This window comes from Stegostoma tigrinum, chromosome 6 (assembly GCF_030684315.1).
Source record: "Stegostoma tigrinum isolate sSteTig4 chromosome 6, sSteTig4.hap1, whole genome shotgun sequence".
NCBI classification, from domain to species: Eukaryota; Metazoa; Chordata; class Chondrichthyes; order Orectolobiformes; family Stegostomatidae; genus Stegostoma; species Stegostoma tigrinum.
In genome coordinates this window covers 74,086,705-74,110,123 of record NC_081359.1, presented here as the reverse complement: position 1 = coordinate 74,110,123, position 23,419 = coordinate 74,086,705, and the positions used below count along the sequence as shown (strand labels likewise).

The following is a 23,419-nucleotide window of genomic DNA, read 5'->3' as shown; positions in this document are numbered from 1 at the left end:
GCCAATGTCCATGGAGAAGTGATGTGTACAGCTAGTGCCTGTTGAATATGCCCTGGACTACAATTTGGTTATAAGCAACACTGAGGACCATTCAGATCAAGCTGAGAACTGATTTCTTTGTCAGGTCTTCCCTATCAAGCTTGGTAAGACAGCAGGCTGAATAATAATGAGCTAAGCTGTGATGTTAATAAAGAGTTCAGAGATAGAAGGAAGCAGGTTACCTTTGCTTGGAAAAAGCAGTTAAAGCAAGGTTAAGTTTAGCTTGTGTTTAGGTCTCCAGTCTCTTTTTCTGTCTTTTTCTCACAAGTAGCTTGTTTAATATAAAATCGATACTTATCCATATTAGAAGAAAAAGAATACAATTAAGGGTTCAGCTTGAGGATCCTTCAACTGTCAAGAGCATGAGTATTAAAGTGACATAACATAAATAAACATGATAGAGATGACAGATCTGGTGTTGTGTTGTGACTGCAATTTATAGGAGCCGCTGGATGCCAAGGTGATGCAGAGCAAACACATTTGTAATGAATGGTTGCAGTTTGAGCAACTTTGGATCCAAGGTGAGGAGCTGGAGTCTGGGCTGTAGACGTTGCATCGCATCAGGCATGGAGTACGTTCCTTGCACACTTTGCTCCAGGAGGCGGACACACCCCTTAGCTGACGCAATTCAAACTTAGTCTGTGATTAAGAATAGGAAGGTGTGACTGGATGTGAGGCAGATATAGCAACTCAAGGGACAGCCCTTGAGGAGCCTCAGTTCCTGCAGTTGCCAGGTTCTTGCAAGGTTTCTGCACAAGACTGAAGAACTGACCATGGTGACTATTTACCTGGACCCAGCAATAGTACAAGTGAAGTCGGTTGAAATGGAATAGTTCCCTTCTACCCAGTACTGGGGCCAGGGCTGATGAACTGAAACCCCAATCTCACAGAACTAGAGGGGTGCTGGCATCAAGAGGCTGCTATCGCATGCCCACTTGTAACTAATTCTCATATGGCACATTTTATTGGAGATTACATTCTTTCAGCCTCCTGCCTGGTCCCTCCATGGCTGGGAGCTGTTGCTTGCTGCTCATGTGAGGGCCACGTCATTTGAAACATTTTGTTCTGCTCCCATCCTGGCAGCTTGAAGCAGGTTGTAGCAACCACAGGAACCAGGCACCTCTGGTTCCCATGGCTGCTAGCCTTTGCCACCATCTCCAAATAGGCTTGCTTGGTGAATGGTTTGGTCCTCCTTTTTTCCTGATGGGAACCACAAGGAACAGCATCTCCCACTCTATCAGTGGGAAATCTGGAGGGGAACCTGCATGAATGGCAGAAACATGGGACCACTCTTCGTCCATTCTGAACCTTCCATCTGTCAGTCATCCCCTCCTTCACAGCATTAGCAGGATGAAGAGAAGCACAAATGGGGTTGGAGATCTGAATATGGCTGAGAACTGGAGGACTCATGCGAAAAGAGGCTGTGGGTCTGGTCACGATCATGATTCTTTAAACCCTCTGAGATAACAATCTACCACTGGCTTCCAGGCACTGTAGAAAGTTCCTAAGTGCCAATTGAAAATAGTGTTTGGATCTCTGCTTCATCAACTGATGCCTACCTTCCTGCTTTTGCTCCAGATTTGGCTGGGCCCAGTGACTGACTAATGCCTGCAGTTTTCAGGTACATTGCTAGAGTCTAAGCCAGGATGATTGAATTCCACCCATTTACTCTGTTGCCTCTCCATAAATACCAAAGTGTGTCCTGAATTCCCTGTTTAACGTAAGGGGTCCATGATTTAAGATGATGAGAAAGAATAATTTTGTTCTCTAAGAGGTTCATGAGTCTTTGGAGCAGTCTTCCTCGAAAGGTGGTGGAAACGGAGTCTTTGTATATTTTTAAGGCTGAGGTAGATAGATTCGGTAAGAAAGCTGGTGGAAGAATATTATAGATGGGTGAGAATATGAAATAGTCATATCAGCCAGGATCTTATTGAATTAGGAGCATGACAAGGGACCAAGTGTCCTACTCCATACAGATTAGTATGTTTATATGCTAACATTGACCGTTCTAGTTCACACTGCCTTTGTAATGTCTGGAGGGTACCTCGTTTCATACAGGGAAGAGGATGTCCATCCTCCTAGTCACCTCCTGCAACAAGGCCCCCTGTGCTGCATTAGAAAGCCTTGGGGTATGCTCTCTCACTTGCTGCACCAATTACTCTCCTCCTGACTGCTCATAAATTCTTCCACAATGATCTCAACCATCTGCTGCAGCCAAAACTCAACTCACATTTAAAAGGTGCAGTCTAGTCTTGAGTACTGCAGACTAAATTTAAATGATACTACCCAAGCATGAACTTCAGGGATGGGGGGTGGGGGGCTATATTTAACCCTGGGCTCCAGGTTGTCATCATTTCAAGGACACGCAGCACAATACAAGCAGGCTATCCGTAATACTTTCAACAGGCCCAGGTTAACTCCTTGTCACAATGCATATGTCTGATTTGGTGGTTATTAAATTTTCAGCCCACTCTACCAACATTACTGCTTGTCAGAATGAGGAGAGAATAAAACAGTATGGGACGGGGTGAGGTAGAGAGCAGAGATGATGTTGTAGTAATGATGTCACTAGACAAGTAATCTCAACAGTCCAAGCAAATGCTCAGAGGACAAGGGTTCAAATTCCATCACAGCATTTGATGGAATTTAAATTCAGTTACTAAGACTTGGAATTGAAAGCTAGTCCCATGGTGACCATGACAACTATCATCAATTGCTGTAAGAATCCATCTGGTTTTCTAGTGCCCTGTAAGGAAGGAAATCCATCCTCATCTGGTCTGGACCGGATGATATTCCAAATCCACAACAAAACAGTTGACTTCACTGCACCTGTGAAATGGCCTAGTAAGCCACACTGTGCAAAGGCAACTCTGGGTGATGACTAAAGCCGGTCCTTGCCAGCAGTGAATAAAAAATACAGGAACGATATATGGAATAGGCACTACTGCTCCTATAGAAGCTAAACTATAACATAGCCTAGATAGGCCATGTATCCTACTTTCAGTTTGTAATTTCTCTGCAATTCAATGTAAAAACAATTTAGACATTGCACAATTAAATGTTATTTGCAGAACTGATATGTATGTTATCTTAAATTCCCTCACAATGATACTTTATCCAGTTGCTAAGCAAATCTCTGCACTTCCATGTTTCGACTTCTCACACAAATGTGTCACCAGCTGCAAACATATATATTCTATTTTTATTACGCCCATTCATGGACAAAATGTAAAGTTCTACAAAGATCACATGACATAGTTAAAATCTAGTTGTCACAGTTAAAGGATTGGACAAGTGCTATGAGCCAGTTAATATTAATCACCCTGATATGTTCAAATGTCCAACTTGTACCAAGTCTATTCAAGATCTAATTACTATGAAATCAAGCAAGTCAGGTTTGTTTTCAACCAGTATTTTATTTTGTCACTCATGTCAGCATTTAAATGCAAAAATAATGGTTTTTTGGAACAAATGCATTTTCAAAAATCATTTGAAGAAAAATCTCATCACATTCAACTATCAAATAAATCAAACGATGTTTAAAAAATGACTACAAATGATTTCCACTGACCCTTTGTGTGAGGCCCGCAGCTTAAGTTCTGTTTCACTCACACAGCTTGAAAATTCACCCAAGACCTGGGGTGCCATGGTGTCTCAGCTCCTGTTGCAAATGCATGTTAGGAAGTACAGCCAAAATGTATATATTATAATGTAAATAGCAGAATCAGAGACTTTATGGCTAGAAGAATAAAGTTACTTGTATCTTAAACAAATATTGTAGAAAAGAAAGTAAAGTGCTTTAGATTCAGGCATATTTTGCTCAGTATCAGTTATGCAGGTAATGTTGCCAAATCATGTTAGTCATGTATGTTGCCTTGTCCAATTTACTTCATTATGATGATGGGTAAACCAGTCTTAAGGCTGCTCTGGAACTAAAGTAAAGTTCAGAAACCTAACTCTTTAAAAGATCTATTTAGTATCATTCATATTGTTGACAGCAACAATCAGCAGAATGTATCTTTCCCATTTATCTATAACTCATATGATGTTACTTTAGAGTTTAATCACAAAAGCAATCAATATCTTTACGAACTGAAGCTTACATTCCCATGAGTTTAGAAGAATGAGGAGTGATGTCATTGAAATGTAAAGAAGTCTAAAAGTGCTTAACAAGTTGATTGCTAAGAGGATGTTTTCCTTGCCTGGGGAGTTGAGAGCTAGGGGGTCATAGTCTTAAAATGTGGGATCAATCATTTAAGACTGAGATGAGGAGAAATGTCTCTGCTCAAGTGACTGTGAAACTTTGGAAATGTCTACTGCAGAAGGCTGTGGATACTTATTGTTAACATACAAGCACATAAATTAGGAACAGAAGGAGGTCATTCAGCCCCTCGAGCCTGGCATTCAATAAAAATCATGGCAGATCTGATTGTGGTCTCAATTCCACATTCCTACACACCCCCAATAACTCCTGACTCTCTCATTCATTAAGAGTCTAGTTACTTCTGCCTGAAACACACATAAATTCCTGCTTTCCACCATTCTCTGGGGAAGAATGCAACAGACTCAAAACTGAGAGGAAAACTATTTTCAAGCCAGAGTTTGATAGATTTTTGGATATCAAAGGAAGCATTAGCTAAGGTAGAACATCATCTATGAGTTTATTATCTGGTGGTGCAGATATGAGGGACCTTAAATATCTTACACTAGACCCTGTCTTTTAGTTGGTCTTCAAATCTGGTCATCTATAGCTTTGCTTGAATGTAGTCTGGGCCTGGGATACAGCTGTACTCTTCAACTACTAAAATGAAGCTGTGCTTTGACTGGCCATTCCTTGTAGACTATTACCTAAGTAGCACTAAATTGAAAATTGTTTAAATGGGCAAATTCACACAATTGTCAACACTTACATATTCCCAAAGTCACTCAGTTGTTTCTTTCTGCTCATCAAAAACTAACACTGGGTCATGAAAGTCCTACCTTAAATAACAGTGATGTGGAGGTGCTGGTGATGGAGTGGGGTAGACTGGTTCATGGTCTGATGACAACCAGGTTATAGTTCAACAGTTTTATTTGAAATTACCTTATCTGACAAAACAACTGCACGCTGAAAGCTTGTTTTTTCAAATAAAGCTGTTGGGCTACAAGCTGGTGTCATGGGGTTTCTGGCCTAAAATAACTGTTCATCATTTTTGCAGTTGTGTTATCTCTGTAACAAAGTGTGACAACTGCATTGTGACATCTCAGAAGTGTCAGACACATAAATGCCCTAAACAAGGCCCTTTTCAGTATGAGAAAGTGAATGAGTATGATTTCCCCCATGATGCCACACCTCCTCATCAAAATAATTTCATTTTTCTAGTTCTATTTATTTAGTTTCTTAATTATTTAGTAAAACTATGTTTCCAAAAAATTGTTCAAACGTGGATTAGACAGAATGAGTTTTAAGAAGGCCCCAATCTAACCAAAACTATTCAGTCCCTTAGCATCACAGAACACCAAATGCTAGAGTTTGGATGCAGTAGGGATCAAGGGCCAAATTATACTTGAAATGTTACTCAGTAGAGACATTTTATTGTACACGGGAGATACTGCAAACTGACAATGATAGAAACCTGAGCAGTTCTATATTCCATCAACTAATCAAATAGTTTTAAACACTTGAAGGCCACATCCCTGGAATGCGTGGAATAAAATGATTTAAAAATTTCACTGTCAGTTGATGAGATGTCTCAGCTCTACACTGTGATGCCCCCGGAGGATTAAAATTCAACTCGCAAGCATTTTTTGTTACACAGCTCTCAGTGCTGAAAATGCATTGCAAAAATCTGTCAATTCTTTGAAATGAGCTAAAACTGCTGGGTTCTAAAAGATTGTAAATGAGGTTAAAAAAAGCTGACCCTTTGGCTGTGTATAAACCTTTGGTTTTAATAAGCTCTTTATTTATTCCAACTCAAGCATGATTAAAATTTTGTTTTCTGGCCCTGGTAAGATAAAATGAATAACAAGTACCCCTTTATAATGGACAGAATACCAAGTCCCACTGCATTATGAAAGGAATGTTGTCCCATTACATTAAACTGCACAACTGTAATTATTTTGCCATTCCCAGAAAATGACAAGTGACATCAAAATTCCCAGGTGCAGTTTAACACAAATTGCAAAATATGCATTTCCCTTTAGCAGCGACCTGTGACAGAGAGCACAAAAAAGTGAAAGAATCTCTCGCTTTCACAGAACAATAACCAATGAGATGCATTTTGTCATTCCCCTCAAATTTGCCATAATGAGATCAGACAGCACTTTCATTACTTCTAAATGATAGACCATCAGTTTAGCTTTTCTTCAGAGCAAGACTTCTACCATTGTCAGTCTAATTCTATTTGACATAATTTGGGCAGAATTCTATAAGTTTTTGCAAGTACATAAGAAAATTCTGGCACAAAACATGGCAGAACCAGTTTTGCTAAAAGTAAAAGTCTATTCAATCTGTTGAGGTAGGCAAAGCTATGAATTAATGCATTGAGATGGCAGAGACAGGGTGAGGATATTTGAACTGTACATTCTAACTAGTCTTGTTGTGGAAATTCTCTCCACAAATGACATTTAGCTTGATGAATGACTAGACCCTCCTGTCTGGTGGTAGGTTTGCTTCATCATTTCCACATTTAACAGCAAATATAAATCCAGAATTATATTCTTTGCACTTGTTTCATTATAAGTATATGTCAATACTGATGTGGAAACATTCATTATCAGATTGTCATCAAGTTGCCCCGACACTTTGGAATTAGGACAAGAAGCAAATAATGCAAATGATATGTGTAATTGAAAATTTACACATTTAATTTGCAACACCCACAACACATTGAAATCATCAAGTGAAATATATTTTTGAAAGCCCTGGATGGTAAATTTCTATTTGCACTAAACATCCATGACTTAATTTGTGATACTCTGTAACAATATTTTACTACATTTTTATCACATTAAATGATGCGTTGGATGAAGACAAGCAACCAATTATATTTCTAACAAACAATTAGACAGATAGATAGCCTCCGAGAGGTAACAAAGAGTTTATCATTTAGACGACAATAATTATCCCAATAGTCATTGTTTCCTTCATTACAAATTCGGAGAATCTTCTGCATACCACCCATCCAAGAATGCTTAATGTGCCAAGGTACACAGTGGATTAAAGCACCCTCAAACAGGAGGCTTGAATTTAAACAAACAATATTTATTAAAGGAAGTCAGACATCCCAAAAGGCCAGCATTTGCTCAGGTGGGAAATAGTTTGCATTTTCATGGATGTAGTTGAAAAGCTGTACATAGGAACACATTTAAATCTATTTTAATGTAACTTGCTTAACAAGCTTGGTTCAGATGAAAGAATATTTAGGCCATTTATCTCATGCTTCCAGAAAACCAATTCTTCCATCTTCCCATTACAGCATGTAATTATTCCCTAAATAAATTCAGTGTCTTGGCCTCAATGACATTTTTAGACAATTTTTTCAGCTGTTGATCACCTTCTAGGAGAGAAATTACCCGTCATGTCTGAACGTGGGCTGTCTTTTCCTGGTGCCTCAGAGTTTCTGCAAGGATTGTTCCAAGTTTTTATTTATATATCCGTTTAACTAACTTATATATCAGGTCCCCTCTAAAGCTATGTATGCCTCTATAAATCCATGGCAGATGACAAGGTAATTTTCACTAACCGTAAAACCTTTATATTAGTTAATAAGTAATTTCTCTCTGCACACAATGGCCCTATTTGTGGATAGCAATTATTTTGCTTGTGCTTCAGTGGTTGCATTTTTCACTAAAGATCTGGTCAAGTAACAAAAGCACATTTCATTATGAAATTGTAATGGTTAATTCATTAATTATTTGTCAAAACTCACCCCCTGAAAAGGCGACCACTCATAAAAATTATGATGGAAACAATTCAAAGCAGAAACTATGTCAAATAAAATAGTACAACATGCACATGCAGTTAATAAACAATTTCCTCCCCTGTCTTGCTTTGTAATTAGAATGATTTTATAATTTCAAAAATTCTCAGGTTCAATTTAAATTAACAAAACGATCTCCCAGTAAAAAGTTCCAAAGTGGAGAGCAGCATGTCAAAATAGAATTTTTAGTGAGATGACGTTAAACATGGATTAATTCACAGGAAGGGATATATTTAACAACTAACACATTCATATAAAGAGGGTCAATTAAATACTGTGAAGGTGGCTAGAATTGATAAATTTGTTGTACTAATTTTAGAGGCAGGATAATCAGACCCAAAGCTGACTCTAATCCTAACCACATAAAATGTTATGGTTCATTCTTCACTCAAGCATTGCACCATTTCTAGTGTCTTCATTAGTTATTCATGGGGTTCAAAATTGCATGGACTTAAATTTATTTCCAAATTAAGTGCCATCAAAGTACTAAGAATCTACTGAGAATGTCACCAAAGAAAATTATATATCTTACTGTTGGCAATATCATCACCAAGATTGGTCACTTTCAGGTGGCTGATACAACACTAAAAATTTAACAAATAGTATCTTCTCAGGGATGATACAAAGTTCAGACATTGAATTCCAAACAGTGAAAGGGTTAATATATATATTACATATATATAATAGACTGATATCAAACTGAATTCTCCATGTAACAAAAGCCTAAAGGTCAAGAAGTACACAATTAGTGAATAGAAATCTTTCCTTTTCAAGAGCTGCATTATTCATTCGCAGTTTGCTAACTCACCTCATTTTATCAGTCACAAACAGAAACGAGCAGTAGCACCTGATCTCATTTTTCATCTTTTTTTTAAGATGCTTGACAGCAGAACCATTGAGTCAGCAGGTGACGTGAATGAAACCAGCTCAATCGGGACTATGGATTGGCACTTCAAGTCTCCCTTGTGGAATCCCTCCTTTTCAAAAGCCTCTCACATCTGATGCTGTTGAGTTGGGGGACTGAGCCCTGGGGAGCTGCTGACTGCTTCACGGTTCTGCCGACCATCTCATCAGATTATGTGTCAATGCAAAGGTCTTTAAAGGTCACCTGAACCCTCAAACTCCAGGCCTTCCAACCCTGGTCAGAAGCCTCACTTTAATTCTTCCCTCTGTGGGGGAGCTGTCTGCCCAGCCCAGCTGAGAAACAACACATGACAAATTCGATACGATGGTTGTAGGCTTGACCTACAATAAAGTGTGGACCATTTGGTGATGATTCATATGTGTGTATTATTGCCTTTATTTTCACTGGGTGACTTATTATAGTTGACGACTGTGAAATTATCCATCTGTCCATAAGATAAGTGCTGCTTCTAAGCTCCAGCCCACTTTTCCATGTTTATAGATGTGTTACTCATAACATTCAAAGGAAAATGTTAAACCATGTCATTTCTGCACAGTTAGATGAATAAATAGATGTTTATTTTTGAGAAACCAAACAGTGTACCCAATCATACAACTCACAAATATATGAAGCAGTATTTGACTCACGTTCCAAAGAGATTTTTACATCTATTTGCTGACTTGTCATGCACATTGATTTTCCAACAAACACCATGTGCTTTTGTTGAAACTGTGTATCCCTCTCTGTGTTAACAAAAATGGCTTTTTTTTAAATCCAGATGTTGGACACTTAAAATGGCATAGAAATAATCAGTCTGCAACTTGACACTTTAAAACACAAATTATCCATGCCTCAAAATGTTGAGAATGAAGTCTGCTGGTCAAACACTCGCATTTTCTATGCCTCTCCAAAATTAACTTTAAATGCACATATATTGGTGAGAATGTTGAAATGATGGTCTTCGAAGGAGTTAACAATAATTAATACATTGCTTTTCTGCCCAAGTTACGTTTTCGGAACGTGAGCTGATCCTTAAACCATCAGCTTGGTCAGGGCACAGTCTCTAAATTGTAAGGAGCCAACTTGATCATGCTATTATTGTGTGACCACAAAGTCCATTGTGTCACCATAAAATGTATGTATCTGTAAACATACAAATACGTCAACAACATTTTAAAATAACCTCCAGTTAAGATTTATAAGGAGCAGTTTGGTGAAAATCCCTTATTTTTCTGTAACTTCTTGAGATGGAAGCTTCATTAGTGTTTGTTTGTGATACTTAAAGTACGAGGCCTCATTAACGTTCATTTACAGAATAAAATGTAAACCTCAGTTCAGCTTTAGTGCCTGCTGCTATGGCAATGCAGCTTATGAGACTAACACATTGACCTCAAAGCTTTCAGGCAGTAAATGTGCTTCATGGTTTTCAAAATACAATTCAGATATTTTGCATCATTTACCATGAATAGCTTTCAAGTAAAAAAATACGAAATGGAGTTTGTGAATTATAACACAAAACATTCTTGTTTTGATTCTGATGCATACATGTTGCACCAAAAATAATAACCTCAAAGTTAATTTAAACATTGTGTATTAAGTGGATGTACCAAGCACCACATGTTAGAAGCAATAGCTGTACAGTTGATCCCAGTAACATTTCACTGAAGTCTGTGTATCAGGTTCGGCCTGAAGATTTTTATTTATAACTGTATTAGGCCAATGTGCTGCAGTATCCAAACAGAACTATGCTATGAATGTTTTTTTCTCTAGAAGACGATTACTTTACTTTCCAGCAGTTGTTCTCTAGCAGTTATTGCAACACTTTTTAAATGTGTTATGTGAATGCAGAAGCATGTTGGTCATGCTCTGAATACAAGCAATTAAGACCAAGGCCTTGAAACTACTGAAAATGCTAGATGTCTGGTTTATGTTTTCATTTCAGTGCCAGTAATCTTGTTGACATGTTTATGCGACTTGTCAATTTCGAAAGAAGCTTTTGAAGATTTTACTAAAACAGTTAAAACAGATTAATTGGTAATTCATCTCATTGATGTTTAAGAGATCATGCTGCATGCAAGCTTGAACGGTGCGCGAGTCGCATTTAACTGCAACTTCTTTGTGCAAAGTTAGAGTCCACTTTAGGCACAAGGTTATAGAGAAGGAAGCCATCTCCAGAGTGGTGCTATTGGTAGAAGACAGGTTAGCTCTAGCGAAAGCAAAGCACAAGAAAAACCACACATGGGAAGAAGGCAGGAGAAACAAAATGGCAGTCAGTCCTTGGTCTGTAGTTGTCAAACTCAATGTTGAGTTTAGAAGACTGTAAAGTCCTTAAGTGAGAAATAAGGTGCCGTTCCTCCAGCTTGCATTGAGTTTCACTGGAGCACTGCAATAGGCCTCGGACAGAACTGTCAGCGTGAGAACAAGATGGTATATTGAAACGGCAAGTGACTGAAAAGTCAGGGTTATGCTCGCAGACTGAGCCAAAGTGTTCCAAAAAGCAGTCTCACAGTCTGTGTTATGCCTCCACAATGTATCAGAGACTGCATTGTGAGCAACAATCTGATAAGGTCACCATATTCCCAAAGAATCATAGCACTGTTCTCTCATTAGAGAGGCAGCTCTTGGTGGGTTTAAGCCGAGGTTAAGGGGTGAGGTTGAGAAGACAGGGCCTTCAGGGCAACCTCAGCCAGTGAGGAAATTGAACCCATGCTTTTGGTGTCACTTTTTATTGCAAACCAGCATTCAACCAACTGAGTGAGGACAAGGGGATCCTATTGTGGCTGTTCAAGCGAGACAAACGGATGAGGGAAGACGTGCTGGAAATGGATCAGACACAGTTGAGGACACTATTCACAACAGTGGGAGGGGCAGGGGAATCTTCAGCAAATCTGGAAGCACGTCAGAAGAACTGTTGTGGAAGTTAACATAATCATAACAGATGCGACAGAGCCAAAGGAACTGGACGAATCGAATGGACAGCTAACTGGAAGCAGGATTTAAGGTTCAGATGGATAGATTCTTGATCAGTAGGATTCAAGGGTTATGGGGTAAGGCAGGAAAGTGGATGTGAGGAATGTTGGATCAGTCATGATCCTACCGAATGGCAGTGCAGGCTTGAGGGACCAAATGGCCCAGACATGTTCCTGTTTACTGTGGTCTTATGGTCAATGGTCAGGGAGTCAAGTTAACTGCGAAAGTTGGTGGATTTGAAATGGAGATTGAGAAGTCAAGGAAAGGAAAGGGTCGGAGATGGACCAACAGAAGGATTGAAGCTGGAAACAAAATTGATTAATTTTTCCAGTTCTTGGCAAGAGCAGGCAGCAGTACCAATACAGTCAAAGTACTGGAAAACTAATTGTGGAAGGGGGCTTGGAATAGAATTGGAACAAGGAATATTCCACTAACCCGTAAAGAGACAGGCATAACTAGGACCCAGGAGGTCATTGATAGCTACACCTTCTTATCTGGAAGAAATGAGACAAGTTAAAGGAGAAATTGTCACATGAGAGAATAAGCTCAGCCAGGTGGAGCAAGATGGTGGTAATTGGAGACATTCCAGTCACTGTTGAAGAAAAGCTGGGAGAGCTTGTTACGTTAGGGGCTGCAAGTTTGGCAGGCTTGGACATTTATAGAGGAGAGGAGGCCATTTGAGTTAGGAAGCTCAAATGCTGCAGCACCTAATCTGAATCTCTCTCTTTCTTCTCCACGACCATTACCATTCCTTTACCTTGTGTTTTGTGACACCCATGATCCCCAAACTCATTTGCCATCTAACCTTCTCCTGATCTTCCCTTTTGTTTCATGAGACATAGCAAAAGGAGTAGGTCATACAGCCCATCAAATCTGCCCTGTCACTCAATAGGATCATGAGTTTCGCTTTACACAGACAGTACTAAGTTTCTTCAGCAATTTTAGTTTTTAATATTTGCTCTGCATCTGGGCTTCAAAGTATGGAGTTCAATAAAAAAAGTTCTGACAATAGGTCACAAACCTGAAATCTTAACTCTCTACAGATGTTGCCTGACCTGCTGTGTATTTCCAGCTGTGTCTTTCAAATGTTAAATATTAACACTCACTCTCTAGGTCTACCCACAGATACAAAGTGCTTGAACAAGGTTAGGGCCGATAAAAACAGTGAAAACATGCCCAAGCTGAATTGCCATCTTCAAAAGAAAGCCCAAGAAACAGGCAACATAAACAAAATCAGTCTACTTTAACATTTGATTTGATTTGGCATAGTTTCCTAACATAGCATATCACCACCCAACTTTCCAATCAAAATCTGCATGTTCGCAAGAGAATATGTAATGGAGAACGGAGAAAGGGAGCAAAAACTGTACATTGTGCATGTGTCTTCATTGAAGAAAATACAGAAGCTATCCCAGAAATGTAAATGTGTGAAAATGAGAAACTAAAAGAAATTATTATTGGTAAAGAGACAGTGCTTGAAAAGTTAACTGAATTAAAGCTTGATAAATTCCTTGGACCAAATGACATTTCAGAGTTTTGAAGTAAGTGGTTATTACAAAAGTACATTGGTGGTTACCTTTCAAAATTGTACTGACTTTGGAAAGGTTACTAAAAACTGGAAATTAGTAAACATAATGAAACTATTTAAGAAGAGAGGGGGAGGGAGGTTGGAAAACTACAAACGTTTTGGTTTGATATCAGTGATAGAGAAAATGTTAGAGCCTATTATAAAGGATGTAGCAAGTGGACACATGATGAAAGAATGGTAAAATTGGGTGGAACAAATATGGATTTATGAAAGGGAAACAGACATTAGGCCGGGAGAGGGAATAACTGGATTTTTCTCAGGATGGTAGACTGTTACTAATGTGGTACCACAAGGATCAGTCACAATCTATATAAATTATTTGGGATTGTAATTTGTTAGCAGGATCCAGGAGAGTTCAAGAGGACTTGGACAGGCTAAATGAACAGATTGGAATATGGCAGATGGAATACCATGCAAATACATGCGAAGTTATTAATTTTGATAAAAAAAAGAAAAAGGTAGATTATTTCTTCAATGGTGAGAGGTTGGGGAGTGCAGCTATCCAAAGGATGTCCTTGTTTATGAGTCATATACAGCTAATATGCAGTCACAGCAAGCTATTAAGAAGACAAACGGTAAAAAATACAGTCAACCTGTTCAGGCATGCTATGACATACCTCCAGGGCAGGTGAGACTTAAACAATGATCTTTCAGCCCAAAGGTAGGGCTGGAACACCAGCCAAACACTACTACTACATCACAACACAACTTAAAATGCTTTTAACCATCCTGTTCAGCTATGTTATGACATGCAAACAGGGCAGGTGAGGTTTTGAACCTGAATGTTCAAGTCCAGAATCACTGTGGCACAATCACAATGCCACAGAAGACAAATGGTAAGACAGAATTCATGAAAAGGTGATTTGCGTACAGAAGTAAAGGTTTCTTACTGCAGTGATACACAGTAATGGTGAAGCGATATTGGAGTATTATGTAAGGCTTTGGTCTCCATATCTATGGAAGGATATACTTATCAAATTGGAAAAAGCAACAGATGTTCACCAGACTTATCCCTGGGATGAGGAGACTACTTTAGGAGTAAAGATTCAGGAAACTGGATCAATACTCTCTACAGCCTCAAAGAGTGAGATGTGACTTCATTGAAACTTGTAAAATTCTGACACGGTGTGACAATGTGAAAGCAGTTATTTCCCCTGGCTGGTGAGACCAGAACTACAACAGACATAACCTCAACATTAATGGGAGACCATTTAAAACTGAACTGAGGAATTTCTTCATTCAGAATTTTTAGAAATCTCTACCCCAGAGGATTGTGGAAGCTCAATTATCAAGTATGTCCTAGTCAGGAATCAAAATCCAGAGCTCTCTGGATGAAAAAGGAGATAAAAATTAAGATAAAAAAGAAAAAGAGTGGTTATGGCAGATGAAAATAAAGTTGAGAACCAAGTTAAATACAAAGTGCGCAGAATGAAGTTTAAAACACAAATAACAGAAGTAAAGGGGGATCAAAAACAAAGTTGCTGAAAAAGCTCAGCAGGTCTGGCAGCATCTGTGGAGGATAAAACAGAGTTAATGTTTCAGGTCCGGTGACCCTTCCTCAGAACAGTTCTCAAAACGTTAACTCTGTTTTCTCCTCCACAGATGCTGCCAGACCTGCTGAGCTGTCCCAGCAACTTTTGTTTTGTTCCTGATTTACAGCATCCACAGTTCTTTTGGTTTTTATTTAGAAGTAAAGAGGGGTTAAGGAAGGAGACTGACAACTAACTAAATGTGAACCTTTAAGTCTTCTATAGGCACATAAACAGCAAAAGGGTGGTGAAAGTACAGCCTATTAAAAGCCAAAAAGAGATTTACACATTAGAACCAGTGGGCGTAGCTGAAGTACGAAATAAATACTATTCATCTGTCTTTACCGAGAAAGCAGATTTAAAACAGGCCACGGTAGCAAAAGAAGAAACTCAGTCATTTGAAGTTTTAAAATTGATAATGAAGAGATATTGGATAAGCTGTTGGTAGTTAAAGTTGACACAGACCCACTTAGATGCTTCCAAAGATACTGAAGGAAGTGAGAGTGGATAATGAAGATGCATTGGTCATAATCTTGAAGTTTTCTCTGAATTCAGGTGTAGTGTCAAAGGATTAGAGAATTGTAAACATTGTGCCCATCCTCAAAAAATGTTGTAAAGATAAACCCAGAAATTACAAACCAGGTAATTTTTAAACTTAGGAGTAGGGAAACTTCTAGAAACAATAATTCTAGAGAGAATTAATAGTCACACAGACACTTGTGTATTAATGAGGACAGCCAGCATGGACTTCTTATGGGAAAACCACATTTAACTAATTTGCTGGAATGCTTTAAAAAGATAAAACAGGGGACTGATAATGGTAATGCCACTGATGTGCTGTACATGGATTTCCGAAAGATGTCCAATACTACGCCACACATCAAACTTGTGAAAAATGTTATAGCATGTGGAATAAAAGGATCAATACCAATGTGGGAAGAAAGATTGTCTGAGAGATAAGAATCAGAGGGTATTGGTTAGTGGATATTTTTCAGGCTGGCAGAGTGTTTGTACAGGAATTCCAGCAGGGTGGGTACAGAGGATTTTGGTTTTCGAGATTTATATTAGTGATTTAGATCTTGGAGTGTAGAGGACAATTTCAAAGTTTGCAGATAATACAAAACTTGAGAGAATTGTAAACTGTGAGAAAGGTGGTGTATAATTTCAAAAGATGGAGTGGCAGATAGGTAATAAATCAAGTTCAATGCAGAGAAGGTGTGAGGTGATCACATTTTGATAGAAAGACTATGGAGAGTCAGTAAAAACTAAAGGATACTTCTTTAAAGGGTGTGCAGGAGCAGATAACCCTGAGTATATATGTGCATTAGTCATTAAAGGTAGCAGGGCAGGTGAATTGTGTGGTTAATGAAGTGGAGCAGGGAGATTTTATTGAACCTGTATTTGACACTAGTTGGACCTCGGATGGAGTATTGTGTACAGTTCTGGGTGCAACACTCAAGACGGTTGTGAATGGCACAGATAGAATACAAGAGAGATTATAAGAATGATTCCCAAGGATGAGAAACTCCTGTTGGGAAGATAGTTTGGAGAAGTTGGGAATGTTCTGCATTGGAAATTGAGTTACAAATTGGGAAAAAAGGAGGCTTAAAGTCTCGAGAGGTCTGGACAGAGTAGACGGGGAAAAGGTGTCTGTAATGCACTAGCTAGAAGTGTGGTAGAGGGTAGTTTAACAAAGACATTCAAGGGGGCTTTGGATGATTACTTAAATAGAAAAAATATACAGGGTTACAGGGAAAGGCAGGAGAATGGCACTAAGTCATGGCGCTCATTCAAAGAGTGACTGCAGTCACAATGGGCTGAATTAACTGTGTAGCAATTCTGTGATTCTTTGATCAAAGCACATGGAGACGGTATGGAAAGGTGACATTGAAGTGAAAGATAGTCATGACTGAATTGAAAAGCAGGGCAGGTTTAATGAGTTGAATAGCCAACTCCTGTTTCTATATTCTAATTACTACAATAATTGAAAACCATCAATCTCATTGTTGTATACACCATGGTTTCAACATCTCCCCATCTATGTTTTAATAACCTTCCTTAAATCTTTGGCTTTTGCACATTTTTCCAGTTTTATAAAATTAGTAGCCATTCTGCTGTCTACCATTACTCCTCCTTTGGCAACTCCCGTTTTTCTCCATTCTCTCATGGCCATTAAGATACTCTATAAAGCTCATGTGTTTGACTTAGGCTTTTCATTTACTGCCTCTATTCCCAACATCTCCTATCTAACGTTAACATTTTTTTAATTATGTCTTTGTGAAGCACCTTGGGTTATTTCTGTAGCTTGAGAATAAATATGTGGTTGTTGCTGGACTGATTCCTACTAATTTCATAGCCTTTGTGGGAAATACTATCAGTTCCATTTTCCTTCTGGTGGAGAGAGGTCATGACAAAAAATATTCATGGTTCATAAATTTAAGAATGCAAGAAAATAAATGGTGAGATTTTAAAACAATGATTATGAAAAGTAAACATTCCAGTGACTTAATATATTTGTGCACCAGTGTGCAGTTGCCACTATATATCAGGAAGTGAATATATGGTTTTCTACATGGCAAGTTCCCAGCCGCAACTTGGATCCGTGTTTGGTAAGTAGATAGCAGACGAAAGACACTAAGCAGTACAGTAAGTTTTTCTAAGTGAAGAAACGGACAATAGGTCAAACACTGACCTTGCTGGTAAACCAATCAAAATTTAAAACCACAGTTTGAATGTCACAATGAGATTCCAAAAAGGAGTTTTCCTGCACTCACCTCAACACTATTTGACCAAACCATTTAAAGCGAGCCTGTAAAATTATGAGGTCCCAGCGCTGAAAAAGAATATTTTATAAATATAGTCCAGTTGTAATTAAGTCTAATCCATTAACAAAAGCAGTAGCAAGCTTTCCTCCTCACCATAGTTATATAGTCATAGAGATGTACAGCAGGGAAATAGACCCTTCAGTCCAACTTGTCCATGCTGACAGAATATCCCAAATCAATCTAGTCCCATTCACCAGCATTCAGCCCATATCCCTGTAAACCCTTTCTATTCATATACCCACGCATGTTGTAATTGTACCAGCCTCCACCACTTCCTCTAGCATCTCATTCCATCCATGCCCCACCCTCTCTGTGATAAAAATGTCCCTTAGGTCACTTTTAAACTTTACCCCTCAGCTTAAACCTATGCCCTCTAGTTTTGGACTCCCCCATTCTTTGATCAAAGCATATGGAGACGGTGCAGAAAGGTCCTTGTCTAGTCATCATATCCATGCCTCTCATGATTTTATAAACCTCTACAAAGTCACCTGTCAGCCTCCGATGCTCCAGGGAAAATACCCCAAGCCTATTCAGTCTTTCCCTATAACTCAAACCCTCCAAACCTGACAACATCTTTGTAAGATAATAAAGTGTGAAGCTGGGTGAACACAGCAGGCCAAGCAGCATCACAGGAGCACAAAAGTTGACGTTCCGGGCCTAGACCCTTCATCAGAGATGGGGCTGGGGAGAGGGTTCTGGAATAAATAGGGAGAGAGGGGGAGGCGGACTGAAGATGGAGAGAAAAGAAGATAGGTAGAGAGGAGAGTATAGGTGGGGAGGTAGGAAGGGGATAGGTCAGTCCAGGGAAGACAGACAGGTCAAGGAGGTGGGGTGAGATTGGTAGGTAGGAAATGGAGGTGCGGCTTGGGGTGGGAGGAAGAGATGGGTGAGAGGAAGAACGGGTTAGGGAGGCAGAGACAGGCTGGGCTGGTTTTGGGATGCAGTGGGGGGAGGGGATGAGCTGGGCTGGTTTTGGGATGCAGTGGGGGAAGGGGAGATTTTGAAGCTGGTGAAGTCCACATTGATACCATTGAGCTGCAGGGTTAAGTATCGTAAGTACAACATCATTGTAAATCTTTTTTGAACCATTTTAAGTTTCAAAACATCCTTCCTATAGCAGGGAGACTAGAATTGCATGCAGTATTCCACTAGTGGCCTAGCCAATTGAAATGTTGCAAAGTCTCTGTGCTCCAATCCATTTACTTTGGGCAATTGAGGGTTCTCGGATGAAGTACTACTTGATGTACAGTGCTAAATGTGAAGGGGAGGGCTTTAGTCTCTCTTTTAATCCTATTTTGTCAGACACACTTGAGCAACATTAAGATTTACCACAAAAGTGTCACATGATGCAAGGCATTAGCTTGTTCTTCCTGTACAATATGTGAAAACAGTTTGTGCATAGGTGGAAACAGGAAAATACAAACTGAACTTAAGCTAAAGTCTAATGCCCTTTGAAACCTCCTTAATACATTCAAGTGTATTCGGAAAGCAGGGTTTATGGCAAGCTAAACACGTCATCTGAAATAGTTCACCCTCTCCTAGATGCTTAAAGATTTTCATTACTCTGATATGATACTTGATCGTCCAATATTAATTTATTAATTAAATTACATACTTAATTAGGTGTGCTCTGTTATGCAATAAGACACACCTAGCAGCCAATCACATTTCAGGAAATCAACCATGGCATTATATAATGAATGCTTAGATATGGCAGATACATTGACAAAGATCAGAATAAAATATATTTGTTATACATCACTATTACCTTTACAACTCTTAGTCCATCAAGCTTGTATCACTACTTTAGCCCCAAAGGTAAAAGAACATTATAATTCCTCAGTTAAACTCTCACTAATCAACAAAGCCTGGTATCTAAGAGTATTCCATATATACTCACTGTACTGCCTTCAAGGGAGTGAATTAAGTTAAAGCCCATTATGATAGTTGTCTTAATTGGTACCATCAAACCTGAATCATACTGTTTGTAAGTGCAGTGCATTAGAGACAGACTGGTCATCAAAGGTTGATGGGCAACTGGATGTGTGATTTGCCTGCTTTCATTCTTTTTAAAGGGAATGGCCAAAAAAATTGGAATCCATGTGACCTTTGGATAATGCCAGCAACTGAGGATGGGCATGTTAAGGAATCTGGCCTTTACTGCCAAATGCAATTACCATATCCCTACAGGCTAGGATGATATTGCTGACACAATCTACAAAAACTGCAGGACCCAAGATAGAAGTTCCCTAAGGTTTTATGGACTATGTATCAACGAAATGGGATGCTTGTAAAAAGGAAGCACGTCATTTTCAACAGTGTATGGACAAATGCAAAGAAAAATAAACATCAAATTTAAAATTCAGTATAATATGTCACAACAGAATCTCACATAATAGTTAACCTCAACTGCCAAAGGCTTAAACTCTGGAACTTCCCCTCCAATCCTCTTCAGCCCTCCAACTCACTATCTTTCTTTAAGATGTTCCTTAAAATGCATTCTTTACCTTAGCGACTGGTCACCTGCCCAAACACCTTCTTCTGTCATCAGAAACAAATTGGTTTGATAATTCTTCTGCTCAGTGACTGGGGAAATCTTACTAAGTTAAAGGCACTGTATAAATGCAAGTTGTTGTTCCAGTGGAATATCAATGAGATAGTGACTGTGACCCAACACATTTGGCAGATCAACATCCCAGGCGTGGGTTTCATCCAGAACAGCGAAGTTCATGAACTGTCCATCATGCTCACTATTATCTGTCCTGGACTGTGCTCCTGTTGAATGGTTTAATACCTGAAGTGCCTGATGATTAAAAAATACAAGCAGTCAAAGCAGTAGGATGTATAACAATTACAACAGGAACCTAGCTGCTTTTTCTCAACTAATTTCCAAAGCAGTTTAAATTTTTCTTTGCCTGGATTGTAAGTCTGGTTGACAATATTTATTTAAAATAAATCAGGGCTGCAGTTTGTGTGCCTATGTTCTGCCCAGGTTTTGGGAACTAAAATTTTCAATGGTACAGTTTTCATTGTAAGGTTCCTGCCATTTGAATGCTGAATTAACATGGATGACATGTTAGCTTTCTATCAACTTTAATCCCTGCAGGTAGAGGACATTACCAATCTCAGTTTGAACACAGGCAAATGGACAGGGGCATCATAAATCTAGAAATTTCTTTCACTTGTCACTGAAAATGTGACTGCCTGTGCCCCTTAAATGTTACTTTTACCAAGTGACTACAGTAGAAATGGTTGCTTGAACAATTCAAACTAATGCACCATAGAGTTGCAGTTGTTCAGAGCCAATATTCAGAAAGGCTGTTAAATACATCGACCTAAAATATCACAAGAATCTTTAGCATTCCCTCTAAGGCTATGGAAAAGTCACACACTTCTCATCCAAAAGAAAACATTTTTCAGTATATCTATGTTAAGAGTAATTATTATGAAATCGGATTTTTAAAAAGTTAATTCCATTACTCAACATTTTTAAGAGTTTCCCAATTTCCTAGTAACTGTAATACCTGAAAGGAACGCTGATCCTGATAACACTTTACCATGAATACAGGCCCAGATATTTTACTACCAAAATCCATTTTAAAATTGCAGTCTTTTAGTAATAAATTATACAACAGCAACAGTTAAGGATGTCTTACTTTTGAGATGCAGAATAAGTCAGGTACCCAGTATTAACATTGAACCGTAAGACTGCATCTGATAGAACTGGATATGAAAGAGACAAGGTAATTTCCGAAGACCCAATTTTATCTTTAATCCACGAGCGGAAAGGGTGGAGAAGAGGAAGAAAGCCATAAAACAAGCAGTCAGAAGAGTGATACTCAATATAATGAGTGGTGTTCATAGTGTTACAATAATTTGGGCACAAAAGAGATTGTCACTTTCAAAACAGAGGGGTTACTGGAATCCTTTTATATCCATGCACCTTTACATTAACTCACATGAACTTACCACAGGTTCATAGCGGCCACTGGCATTTTTACACTTACAAAGCCTAAAGCTTCCGAAATGCCTATCTGGCCTGTACATATTTCATTAAAAATAAACTCTATATAATAAATAAATATATAAAATAAATATAATGTTGCCTTTGGAATTTCTATAAATAAATTTAACTTTTCTTTTTTTTACTAAGAGGTCTTTGCTTAAAGCCCTATGGGGTAGTACCATTGATCTGGTAGATGAATTGTCTTTTTTAAATCATTTTTAAAGTACAATTGCGTCCTCCATGCCATTATAAATGCAGCGTGGGCTTGTGCATGTCACCAGCCAGTATCCTGATGAATCAAAGTATGGCAGCTATGCTGATACACAACGAAACAGAACTGATCAAAAAAATTTAAAGCGTGTCCCATCTTGGAGCATGCATCAGGCCAACTTTCTCCTTGGCATTTCACTATATTCCTCCCTCCTACACAATTATTTTTTTTTCTCAACCAAGCAAGTGGGCACAGGCTCACCTCTGGGAGGACAAACTGTAAGTGCAGAACAAAATCAGCGTGTCCGATCCAAGCCTCCATACACAATGCATGCGACAAAGTTTGGCAACAGTAGAGCTGATGTGATGACACAGCTAATCATTTAGAACCCACCACATGAACCAATATAGTGGTTGCTTTTCAGTGGTCCAAACTTAAGGATTGTCTTCATCAACTTTGGCTTAATACATCCTTGTATAATTCAGGTACTTTGTCAGGGTCCACTGGTCTCGGTAAAAAATGTGTGAATTTTTGGTGCCTTTTAGTCCTAGTCCCTTCCCTTGGGGTTCCATCTTTATTTAACGCGACAAAGTACCGTCTTCCAGTGTCCGCATGCTTATATACATTTGACGAGTAGGTATTGTACCAGTTTTCCTCAAACTGTTCCCGGAAAACACACTCTGCAGTCAATTTCTCCTGCAAAAAATTGGAATCAAAATATTACTTCTGAAGCTGAAGTTTAAAAATATTCGAATCAAACATTGTTTACAATCAATGCTAATTAATTGGGTGGGTTAGGGTAGTTTATTCAAGTACACTCCTAGGATGGTGATTTGGGAAAGTGGACCACTCAGTCATTGGAGAACCCACCAGATTTTCATCTTATTGAAATAATAGGTGATCAAATTTGTTGAGCCCTCTATGCATGGGGAATTCATTCTGTCAGGTTACCACACAAAAGGCAAGTACAAACTAAGTGACTTAATCTGTAAATAAAACAAGGTTATAACATTTTACATTCAAATATACTCTCCAAAACTGCACCTTCAAACTATTTCAGACAACAGGAACAAGCTAAAGAAGCACAATGCATTATCTTACTTTGATTTATTTACAGATTGTATAGTCCAGCTGCTCTTGCCTTTTCCCATAGAGAGTGGAGTGACAGATATCATCATAAGCATGCTAATCTCTCTCTCTCTCTCTCTCTCTCTCTCTCTCTCTCTCCCCCCCCCCCCCCCCCGCCCCCCCCACGTCTCTCTCTGGGCAGCATATGTTATAAGATCATGCTGAAGCTGAATGAGAACATAATACTGCGAATTGTAAAATTGCTTAGCCTGGCCACAATGAAAAATAGAAGTCAAGGCAATACTGGCAGTAGAATAA

At 38.8% G+C, this 23,419-nt stretch overlaps 1 protein-coding gene across 3 annotated transcripts in view; it reads right to left on the bottom strand.

Moving 5' to 3' along the window:
- Nucleotides 1-19,404: 19,404 nt before the first annotated feature.
- LOC125453038 (fibroblast growth factor 9) overlaps nt 19,405-23,419 on the bottom strand; it is a 69,035-nt gene continuing 65,020 nt past the window's right edge. For all 3 annotated transcript variants that reach the window (XM_048532083.2, XM_048532084.2, XM_048532086.2), the window contains exon 4: nt 19,405-22,729. In XM_048532083.2, coding sequence (XP_048388040.1) covers nt 22,484-22,729 — 246 coding nt within the window. In that variant the 3' untranslated portion in view covers nt 19,405-22,483. The remainder of the gene's footprint in view (nt 22,730-23,419) is intronic.